Here is a 12,060-nt window from a genome sequence, read left to right on the forward strand (position 1 = left end):
CCCCGGGATTTCCCCCCCCCAGAGATGGAGGCAGCCAGGCAGAGGTTTGGGGCTTGGCTTCAGCCGTCCTCCAAGCCCCAGCCAAGCCTGGAGGACTCCGCGATCACGGAGGAGCCCCCAGGGCATGGCTAGGGCTTGGAAGACAGCCGTCCTCCAAGCCCCAGCCAAGCCTGCAGGACTCGCTGGGGGGGGGGAGTCCCGGGGGCGGGGCCAAACCGGGGCGGGACCATGCGGACCCGCCCCAAATCGGGAAAGTCCCGCCCCCAGGCGGGATATGGGAACCCTACTACCATATGTTACAAGTGCTGCAGGTGGTGCATTTTTTCCAGCATAAGCAGCCAAGGGGAGAAGCAATTTTTACATTTCAATACCGCTTCTAAGCACTCTAAGCAGTTTACAATCTGTAAGTCATTAGCCCCTAACAAACTGGGTACTCATTTTACAGACCTACGAAAGGCTGGAAGGCTGAGTCAACCTGGAGCCCTCTAGGATGGAACTCACAACACTGTGGCTGCAGGACTGGCATTTTAACCACTGCACCACTAAGGTTCCTTCCAGGGATGCTGAAGAAACAAGTGGCATTTTTGTGCATGAAAAAAGCAGCGAATTGATAGCACGTTATAAAAGAAAACACAGAGACCTTTGGGACTTGTCGCAATGACATTGAAAGTCAGGGTTTGGCCATCAGTTTCACAGGTGTACTCGCCAGCATCCTTTTTCTCCACCTGCTGCACAATCAGCCTCCGGGATTTGCCTTCAGCTTCTATCTTGAACTTCTGGCTGGACCTGATCAGCCTCCCATCCTTGAACCACCTGACTTCTGCATTGACCTGGGCCACTTCACAAGCAAGACATGCATTCTCAGAAAGGACCACCTTGACCTGTTTCTGCACCTTGTCCTTGTTGGCAAACACCTCCTCCGGCTCTACAGTGAAAAAAGGTAAGTGAATACTAATTCTCCCACCACCATTGAAGCCAACAGCCTCCACGATGAGAAACCCCCAGCTTTGTGATGGCAAACAGAAGTCCTCTGACCATTCTCACCTTTGACCTCAACTAGGAATGTCAATCTGTCGTTCATTGTCTCACAAGAATAGAGCCCTTCGTCTTGCTTTATTGCACTTTTGACAATGAGCTTCCGCTGCAGTCCTTCAGCAACATATGTCACTCTTTGGTCCGGCTTAACATCTTTTTTACCCTTCTTCCAAACCACTCCCTCGGTTGCAGATGACACCTCACAGACCAGCTCAAACTTCTCAGAGAGCTTGACTGAAATTCCAGGGGCTGAGTCATTGGCAAAAGTTGCCACTTCATCTAGAAAAGAAAGTGGGGATACAATAGTGTTTGTTGTTGTTACTGCTGCTGGGTAACCTTCATGTCATTTCTAATTTAAGGCGACCACACGGTTTTCTGGGGCTGAGAGTATGTGACTCGCTCATGGTCACCCAGTGGGTTTCCATGGCTGAGTCGGGAATCAAACCCTGATCTCCAGGGTTGTAGTCCAATGTTCAAACCACTATACCATGCTGTCTCTCCAACAGTGTTTAGGGTAGAATTAACAAATGGATTGAGTTTACAAATGAAATAATATTTTGCCTCAACTAAGGTTGGCCGGGGAGAATCTAGTATTTTTTTTTCAAATCTGCAATAGACAAATTAAAACTGAAAGCATGGATCAAAATACATGCACATAGACACCAAATTCAAAATCTGAGAATTTAGATAATGGTGCAACATAAGAACATAGGAAAGTGCCTAATAATCAAATTAGACCCAGAGAGTAGAAAATAAATGACCCAATAATGCTAATTGTTGGAAGTCATGTAGCACAGTATCCATAAAGTGCTGAAATTAAAGATTACAGTAGTCATTTTATGAATATATGAAAAGAGAACACATTCAGAAATCTAGGACACAACATGAGAATACTGTAGTTTAATTCCCTGAATCTACCACTCTGGCTAAGGGATTTTGAAAACTGTAGTTCAGAAAGTAACTTTTTATCAAGCTCTGGTCTAGGCCCAATTCAAACCAGTTGAGAACCAGTTTCTCATTACATGTGAACAAAAAAAATGTAGTTGCATCACTGTTTCCCAGCCAGCATCAGAAATCTAAGATATGAAGTTAAACATGTAAAGGTTCCACATTTCTCTTATCAGACCCATCCCAGAAAACAAAGCATGCCAAGGGATATAGATGTAAAAATACCTTTCAACTTTATTTTTGCACTGCTTTCGATGTTGTTATTGGTGACAAATTTCACCTCTGCCTCTTTGAAGGCACTTGTGACTCGCTTGACGGTGAGGCTGTGCTTTGTTTTGGTTCTTGTAATGATGTACTTATCGCTGTTCTCTACAGCTGTGCCATTGATATACCATGAACCGGAACAAGTGTTAGTGAGGTCAACAGTAAAAGTAGCATCCCGACCTGGGGCTACTTCTACATTTCTCAGAGGACTTCTAACGGCCAGTACTGGTTCTACAGGGCAACAAGAAGAAATGCAAAGTTTAAAAACCAAGTTAAAAGCCAAAATGCAAAACGTAAAAATGTCCACGTTGTAGATGAATTGTAAGTGGAACACAATTCAGAAAGAAAAAATCTATGAATCTGAATTGCACATAGGAAATAAACCCAAAAGAGGCTGAGTCCCCCTTATCCAGAATGCTTGGGACCAGAATTGTTTTGAATTTTTCAGATTTTAGAATATTTGCATATACAGAATGAGTTGTCTTGGAGATGGAAATTAAAATCTAATCATGAAATCAATTTATGTTTCATATATATCTTAGACTCATAGCCTGAAGGCAATTTCATACACAATATTTTTAATAATTTTGTGCATGAGATAAAACTTATATATACTGAACCATCATAAAGCAAAGGTGTTACTATCTCAGCCACCCATATGGACAATTTTGAATTTTGGAACATTACAGGTGTCAGATTTCCAGATAAGGAAGCTAAACCCCCATTCCAAATAATTACAATTCTACTGTTTTGTATTTTATAAGTTATTCTAAGTCCTAAATCATTAAGTCTTACCTTAAGTCTAAATCATTAATCTTCCTTGTCAAAGAGCTCTGGTGCTACAACAAAGTACAAATCCCAGGATACTAAAGGATGGAGCCATGACAACCTGGCACCACTGCTGAGGTCAGAACAAGGCAACCAGCCATGTTATTGATGCTGGGCACCTCATTCTGACCTCAAAGTGAACACAGGGACCACATGAGTGAAGGCAGCTGCCATCACTGATGACAAGGGAGCCAAAAACCAGCCAGAAAAGGAGAGTTATTTAAATGTGGGTTGGCGGGGGGGAAGCCCTGAATCAGATGCAGGTGTCATAAGATCCACACTTGATTTCAGGGTTTGGGCCTGCATAATGTAAGCAGGATGCATTGAGCTTCTGGGGAATGTGGGATAATTGTCCATGTAGACAAGCCCCAAGGCTGCTGGGACTTGCAGTCTAACAACATTGGGAGGGCCACATGTTTCCCAACCTGACAAAAAAAGTTAGTGGTGTATTATGAATCAAGAACCTTGAGGAAAGGCTTAGGGAGCTGGGGACGTTTAGCCTGGAGAAGAAACGGTTAAGAGGTGATATGATAGCCCTCTAAGTATATGAAGGGGTGTCACATTGAGGATGGAGCAAGCTTGTTTTCTGCTGCTCCAGAGAATAGGACCTGGAGCAATGGATGCACGCTACAGGAAAAGAGATTCCACCTCAACATTAGGAGGAACTTCTTGACAGTGGAACACACTAATTCCTTGGAGTGTAGTGGAGTCTCCTGCCCTAGAGGTCTTTCAACAGAGGCTGGATGCCATCTGTCGGGGATGCTTTGATGGAGGGTACCTGCATGGCAGGATGAGGTTGGACTGGATGCTCCTTGTGGTCTCTTTCCAACTCTATGCTTCTATTATTCTAACCTCCTCATGTTCTCAAAGAATTAAAGCAGTTATTCCTCCCAAACTCACCAAGGTGCAGAGTTCCCGGGAACTCCAGGTAGTCACTTTGCCCGTAGTTGTTCACTGCTGACACTCGGAACTGGTAATCGGCCTCTTCGGGGGGGTTGCTCATGGTGAACTCAGTTTCAGGGACTGGGGACTCGTGGCATTTCAGCCAGGAGAATCCGGTCAGTTTCTTACGTTCCACAAGGTATCCGTCAATGGGAATTGGGCGATCCATCTTAGGAGGGGACCAGGCTAACGTCACTGAGGTTTCTGTTTTATTTTTCACCACTGGGTCCACTGGGGGATGAGAGGGAGGCTTCTTTGGAGCTGGAGGGGAAGAAAAGTAGCAAAACAAGCTGTCAGTGGGGTGGGAGGAACCCATCGCATTTTTAGGAAAGTTGTTCAGAGTGCAAAGGTGGTGGCTTAATGGGATTTTTCTGGATTTTGGTTTGTTTCCAAATATACACAAAGAGGATAAACGGAAGTGAACTGTCAGCAGAAGAGGTACGCTAACTATTGTATATACTCATGTATAAGTTGACCTTGTGTATAAGTAAAGGGTAAGTTTTGGGGCCAAAGTTACATCCTGTTGACAAATCAAAGAGAAAACTTAGGGGCCTGTAACAAAGGATGTAAAGGATGAAGCAAAAGAAAATAATGCTAAAGAACTGGCAGGCATAAATGTTGGTGTTCACTCTGAAAGGTGAATGGATGAGGCGCGCACAACATTAAATGGTGGCTGTGTGATGTGTGGGGCAGGCGACCAGGTGTCAGTGGGGCTAAGAAAATGCACACTTGTCAAAAATGATGAAAAGGCAAGCGTTAAGGTATAGTATTAACTCTTATGAAAAAAGAAACTGACCCCTTCTTTGCACAGAGTGGCGAAAGGAATTTACTCCATCCAAAGAGAACCTAAAGGAAGCACCAATTCCCTCTACTCTCTCGGTGCTCCTTTGAAAGAAAATGCCAAAGAGCTGCAGCCCTCACAATTTTCTCACCCAAGTATTGAAAAAGGTCAGAAGTGGTGCCATGGCAGAGAGAATACGGGGTCAGTACTTCTTTTAGGTGCTTCTAGGGTGGACTAAACTTTCAATCTTTCGCCATTCTACTCAAGAGAAGGGGATGGTTCCTTTTTTGATAAGAATTAAGGTACAGTATTTATATTGACCTGTGGATGTCAGACCAGGTTTTTGGAGTTGATTTTTTGACTAAAATTTATAGATTTATACATGAATTTATACAGTGAATTATAACCCCAGAAAGAATCCTGCCTCTCCAAGCTTCAAGTTTAGTGAACTCTCAGATCTCTCCATCTTGTTCTCTTCCAAAACTGCCAAACCCTTTTTTCCCTCTTTGGGTGAGTCAAAATGACTCCCCAAAATTTTCCATTCAGTTTAAAGGGTGAGAAATGGAGATGGAATATGGCCAAGTATTCCCAGAGGGCTGAAGGCCAAGAAAGAAAATTCCCTGACAATTCTGAATACTGTTAGTTTCTTCTGTTTTGGGCAAACAGAGTCAGACTATACCGAATAGGGGGGTGTTAAAATATCCAGTTTAATTCAGAGAGGTGGACTGCACAAAAGCAGCCTTTGAAGAATGCTTTGACTTTAAAAAAATACTGACCATACTCATCTGCCAGCGTTCCTAAGGACAGAATGCCCTAGGACAGAAATAATGCTAGGTCACAAAGCAACATCCCAGGTTCATTTTGTTTGTGGGTATGACGCTGGATCATGGCAGCTGACAGGCAAGAAGGCTTGTTAAAAGGCAAAGCAAGAAGGAGGAGGAATGTAAAAGAGAACCACCCTCCACAAGCTCTTATTTAACTTTTCCCAAGACTACTAAATATCTGCCCTCTCCAGTTTTGCATCGAATGAACATTTTTGTAATGTTCCCCAAGAGTTTTTGCAAGTTGCTTGAATAACTCATTTAACATGAAGTCGAAGGCTTTCATGGCCGACATGCATAGTTTTTTGTGGGTTTTTCAGGCTATGTGGCCATGTTCTAGAAGAGTTTGTTCCTGACGTTTCACAGACCAGCATCTGTGGCTGGCATCTTCAGAGAGGCCATTTAACTCATTTAACTCTTGCAAATTGGAACAAGCTGCTGCTCTACTAGCTGAGTTAGAGATTTGCACACAGCCCAGAAATGGGTCCACCAAAATTGGAGGGTTTGCAACCATGTCTCCTTCTTGGAGAAAACCCACAAAAGTTGGAGACTAAGGCTGGGCCCTGAGATCTGGAAACCGTAAAATTGAAGGGTTGCATGCCTCAGCATGCATGCCTAAGTGCCTAGAAAGGTTATGCTAGTGGCAGCATGCCAAAAGGCAGATGGCACTGAGTTCTGAATGTTTCCACTGGTATTCACACAGCCGCCAGCCAAGAGTCCCAAAGCCATGGCTGAAAACCATGGAAAGAGTTGAACAAGAATGGGCCCGAGCCTTTTAGCCACATAACAGCAGCCTATTCAGATGGAGCCAGTGGGATTTTCCAAGAAATTAGCAAGGCAATTTCAGAATAGCACAAACAAAATTGGTAAGATACAAAGAGTAAAAATAGGGAACCCCATATACCCCCTTTTCTTTTGCAACCTACAGAAATATATATCACTGTCACAAGATACACTGTTATTCCCCCATGAGCTTTAAAGGGAAGGCCAAGCCCTCAGAGTGCCTGCCAGTTTCACATCCAGCTCAGGTTCAGTAGTTTGGCTAAATACTGAAATAAGACCTCAAGGCCCTAACCCAGAGGCTCCTTCCTTTTCCACTGCAGCCCTTGGTGCAAGGTCTTGTTATTCAGAATAAGAAGGCAATGGCATAAAGAACTGAGTCTCTTTGTATCCATGATCAACAACATCTACTGGGTTTCCCCTGATATATAAAATAGGCCTATGGTGCAATGTAGAGAGAAACAGCATGGTACAGTGGTTTGAATGTTGGACTAAGATCCAAAGAGACCAGGGTTCAAATCTCCATTCACCCACAGAATCTCACTGTGTGACCCTGGGTAAGTTACACTCTCTTAGCCTGAGAGGAAGGCAATGGCAAAATTCCTCTGAAAAAATCTGGCCAAGAAAACCCTAGGAGAGGGTTGCCATAGGTCAGAATCAACTTGAAAATACATAACCACGCACAAAGAGAGACACAGTTCAGTGCATCCATGGATTCAACCATCCACAGCTTGAAAATATCCCCTCCCCCAAAAATTCCCAAAAGCAAACCTTGATTTTGCCCTTTTATATGTGCCATTTTAGTAGTATCACGGGGGGGGGGGGGGTGCGGATTGCACTTGGTGACACTCCAGAAGTGGGGTGACACCCAAGGGGGGGTGACACCAGGTCCACTCCCTGCCCGATGCTGGTGCTGCTCTACCGCGCGTGGGAGCTCTTCAGGGCCACGCCAGGTCTCCCCAGACCTGTGTGGGGCTCCTCAGCCCCACATGGGGACTCTATGGGCCACTACAGGTCTTCTCAGCCCTATGCAGGTGCTGCTTGGGCTGCCCAGGAGCTCTCAGGGCCACGCTGGGTCTCCCCAGCCCCATACAGCTTGGAGCACCCCTCCAGCCCAATGGGGTGCTCCCCACCCTGTAAACAATGCCAGAAGTCCTGGGCCAGAAGTCCTGCCCCCTGGAAGCTCCCCCCCACACACACACCGGGTGTCACCAAAGGTAGGTACGCCACTGCACCATTGTATAAAATTGGACTTGAGCATCCACAGGGGACCCACAGGTGGCAAGGAAGGTGATTGGGATTCTGTCAACATGCCATGGGAAAACCTGGAGGCCACTCCCTTCAGTGAATAGTGTCTGGACCCCTTCACAAGTTCTGAACAAGGTAAGTAGACAGGAATGGCCTGAGACAAGGACGGTGCCCTGGCCCACCACCCATCGGTGCAAGTAGATAGGAGCTTTTCTCTTCCGCTGTAGCCTGATCTCTTCCTGCAGTGTGAAAGCCACCCAGGTTCTTCTGCATCTACCCTCCCCTTGAGTGAAGAGACCAAAGCTTTTCTTCCCACTGGCTACTGGAACAGTTGCTTTATATTCCAAAGTTGCCAGAAGTGCAGCAGAACAGATAGTTATACATATCATTCCAGTCCTATAATGTCTACCTCCAGCACACCCATCTCTGCAGAAGGTACTTGTTTTCCATTGGAGCCTACTGACTAAGAGGGATGCATCTATGAATCCCAAGTTCAATAGTCTTCTTCTGCCATGAGCTTGTTCAGAAAACTTAAGCAGTCATTCTCTCAGCCTCCATCCCCATCCTCATTTTGCCACATGGTGATAACAAAGCCTATCTGTTTTATCTGCATTGTTGTAAGGGTTACTGAGAACTGCAAGGACGCTGTGGAAGAATATGGGACCTGGTCCAGGGAGACTTGTGTCCAAATAACTACACAGGTTGCTAGGTGACTTTGGGCCAGTCACCATCTCTTGCTCTAGCCTAAATCATGGCAGTTGTTATGAAGACATAGCACAAAATCTATATAAGCGGCTGCCTGAGCTCTTTGGAACAAGAACAGGGCAATAACAAATAACAACAATAATAATACCCTCTGACAGGAACTTGGTTGGGTTACTATATGTTATTTTTTACCATAAATAGCCAGCTGGCATTGTCACTGCAGTGTGAAATTGGGCCGGCAGGATGACAAGAACTTACTTGCCAGCATTTTCACTGATGGAAAAAGGCTCCATCATGCTGCTCCAAATGGCAAGTTGCAACATTTTCCTAACAGCAGACTTACTTGGGATTTGGTCTTCCAGTTTCCTCTGGTGTGTCAGCTGCTCCGCTCACTAGCAGAGGAGGATTTGGTCAGAATGATCCTTCCCTTAACTACATTTTGAACAGTATGTAGAAAGTTCTTGTAACACCTTTGAGACTAACACACTGGCAGCATGAGATTTCGTAGACTTACGTCTGCTTCCTCAGATGCTTTCAGACTTAGGTTTATGAGACCAACTTCTTCCTTTCAGTTAGTCTCAAAGGTGCTACAAGATCTCTCTACATACTATTCTATAGACTAACATGGCTATACCTTTGAATTCTACCTTTTGAATAGTATACCATAATCAGGACTAAGCCTGAAGGAAGGAGACTCCGCCCTCCACAACTGCCATCTGCCGGCCTGAGAGGGAGTTCACCAGGCAAGTCCAGCTCCATCAGGGCCAGCCTGGAAGAAGGAAGAGCCCTCCCTCCAATCCATCTGCCTTGGTCCAGGCCTTAGAGGGAGAGAAGAACCACTAGACCTCATCCCCTTTCCCTCCACCATTCCCTTCTCCTTTTGTTTCGTGTCTTTTAGATTGTAAGCCTGAGGGCAGGGAACTGTCTGATTAAAAACAATAATTGTAAGCCGCCCTGAGAGCCGTTAAGGCTGAAGGGCAGGATATAAATACCTAAATAAATAAATAAAAATACCATAATGCATTCTGTGTGGGGCTGCCTTTGGAAACTGCTTGGAAGCTACAGGTAGTGCAAAATTGAACAGCCAGAATGTTGTTTAGCATGCACTTCATGTCTAGCTGCTCCCAGAGTATTCTGACCTAAGAGCTGCCCCAAATTCCCCCTATGTTTCAGAGCAATGCCCAGCAGCTATCTACACACATCCCACTGTGGCATCTGGTGCCACCTCTGTGGAGTGCCTTGCTTTCTCTGAGGTCAGAAATGAGATGCCCAGCATTGATTGCATGGATGAGCACCTTGTTGGGACCTCAGAGAGACTGACTCATGCCAGCGATGGCGGCACCAGGCAGCACACTGGGACATGTGTGTAAACAGCTGCCTGGTGTCATTATTGAGTGCTCCAAATTTTCCAGGAAAATCCAGAACAAAAGGTAAATCTTTTAATTGCAGTTTAAGGCAGGAATGGCCCAGATTCTATGAGGAACTGGCCTCACACTATGAAAACAGTCTGCAGTTGAATCAGGGTTTTGGTTCTGCATCATGAAGACAGTTTGCAGCAAGCGCAGGGGGAAACCAGGTTCATTTGGTCCACAGAGACATGTCCAAATACTTAAGCTTATCGCATGGCACTTGCAGGAACGGAACGGAACGGCATGGAACAGGGGGGAAACGGCTGTTACTGCATGGGAGAACACTACCAATGCTGCTGGGAGTCCCAAGCTGTTCCCCAGCCATTCCTGGCAGCTGATTTTGAAGGACTAGTTTGAACCATTCTTCAAAACATCTGCCATGGAATGGCTGGGGAACAGCTTGGGAATCGCATTGGCACTGGCAGCATTCTCCCATGTGGAAACACCTATTTCCCCCCAGTTCTGTGCCGTTCCAACTCCCGTTCCTGCAAGTGCCATGCGATAAGCTAAATTTCTATGAAAGAACTGGACAAAATCCTAAAGTGTAAAGATATACAGCTGAACAAGTTTGAATCATCGAAGCCATTGTATTCCCCATCACCATGTACGTATGTGAGAGCTGCACAGTGAAGAAAGCAGATAGAAAGAAAATCCATTCATTTGAGATGTGGTGCTGGAGAAGACAGCTAAAAAGACAAAGGAATGGGTCCTTGAAAGAGTCAAGCCAGAACTCTCACTGGAAGCCAAGATGATTGAATTAAGCTGTTAGGCTTTGGCCATATCATGAGGAGGCATGGCTCATTAGAAAAGACATTGATTCTGGGGAAGGTGGAGGGAAGGAGTAGGAGAGGAAGATGGCATTCCAGATGGATAGACTCCATCAGGGAGGCCACAGGCCTAAGCCTCCAGGATATGAGAAGGGAGGTGGCTTGGAGGCATCTTATTCACAGGGTTGCCATGAGTCGAGATCACCTCGAAGGCAGCTAACAACAACAACAATATAAATTAGCAAAATCAAGGTTTGCTTTTTGGAATGTATATCTTTTAGGAATATTTTCAAGCCATGGAAAGTTGAATTCATGGATATGGAAGGCTGTCTATTACTGGCCTAAACCAACTGCATCAGCTTCCAGTTTGCTTCCAAGCTTAATCCAAGGTACTGGTTTTGACCTAGAAAGCTCTTAATGCCTTGCAGTCAGATAGTCTGCCCAGAATCCGAGTTCTTGTTGCATGCCCCAAAAGCTCAAGAGGTTAGGCTGGTGAGAGTGGGCTTTCCCTAAAACAGGACCCCAATGGTCAAACCCCTTGCCAAGGGAAATCCATCCTTATAGACCTGGAAGATAGTCAGAACTCTCCTTTTGTCAAGGCCTTTGGCTTTTATTTTTAAAACTGTTTTTAGTCTTGTAATGAATAGGCCTCCAGTCATTTGAGGATTTCTTCAGGCAGTAAAGGGTTACATTGGGGGGGGGGGGGAATATATGCAAATAAAGAGTGACATCACAGCTTGTGGAAGGCTCACTTGGCCAATCAGTGAGCAGGATCAAGGGTTTTTCTGGAAGCTTCTGTCAGAAGGGTATGTAAGGCTTCTGAGTCCAAGTGACAGTTGGTTGGAGAGAGCGTCAGTTAGAGATGGAGAGGAACAGTTAGAGAGCGAGTCTTAGGCGTTAGTGGGTTTTGAAGGAGGAATATATCAGAGTAGAACGTTTAGGGTTTCTTTTATTATGTTTATGATAGCTTGTATCAAATGAATTCTATCATTACAAATATTGAACCTGCAAGACCCTTAAGAACTTGCATGAATTATATCTTTTGGTTCTATTTTGTTACTTATAATAAATAAACCCTTAAAAAGTATCCGCTACTTGACACTCCTTGACAGGCGTCTTATCTCGGTTGATGCTTGAGTAGATCAGCAAGAAGGAGAACAGGAGTCCTTAACAAGTCCCAGTGTTTGTTAAGGGAAATCCATTATAACTTCACTGGGTGGTGGCAGCGTGATTATTTATTTATTTATTTATTTATTTATTTACATGTGATTTATTTCAGCAGAATATGGCTGAGGACACTCACTTGTATGATCCCTGGAAGAAATGTAGGGCAACAGACATCTGCTCTGGTATGCACACAAAAAATTATTACAGAGTGCATAGTACAAAATGTACAATCATATTTCACATTATAATTTTCTCCTCAGCCCCCTCCCAAAAAAGAAAACAGCACAGAGGAAACGACGCTCCAATCAAATTAACTGTCATTTTCGGAGATGTGGAAAATATCGTTGATTATATTGTTTACTTCT

The 12,060-nt window shown here is 44.8% G+C and overlaps 1 protein-coding gene across 12 annotated transcripts in view; it reads right to left on the reverse strand.

Annotated features, from left to right (window-relative positions):
* OBSCN (obscurin, cytoskeletal calmodulin and titin-interacting RhoGEF) overlaps window positions 1-12,060 on the reverse strand; it is a 249,781-nt gene that overhangs the window by 213,138 nt on the left and 24,583 nt on the right. For all 12 annotated transcript variants that reach the window (XM_089533747.1, XM_089533750.1, XM_089533743.1 and 9 more), the window contains exons 5-8: window positions 3,976-4,278; window positions 2,209-2,478; window positions 1,045-1,314; window positions 641-925 (exon numbers count right to left, since the gene is read on the reverse strand). In XM_089533747.1, the coding sequence (XP_089389873.1) occupies window positions 641-925; window positions 1,045-1,314; window positions 2,209-2,478; window positions 3,976-4,278 (1,128 nt within the window). The remainder of the gene's footprint in view (window positions 1-640; window positions 926-1,044; window positions 1,315-2,208; window positions 2,479-3,975; window positions 4,279-12,060) is intronic.

This window comes from Sceloporus occidentalis, unplaced genomic scaffold, assembly GCF_023333645.1.
Source record: "Sceloporus occidentalis isolate IW3139 unplaced genomic scaffold, rSceOcc1.0.p SCAF_7, whole genome shotgun sequence".
NCBI classification, from domain to species: Eukaryota; Metazoa; Chordata; class Lepidosauria; order Squamata; family Phrynosomatidae; genus Sceloporus; species Sceloporus occidentalis.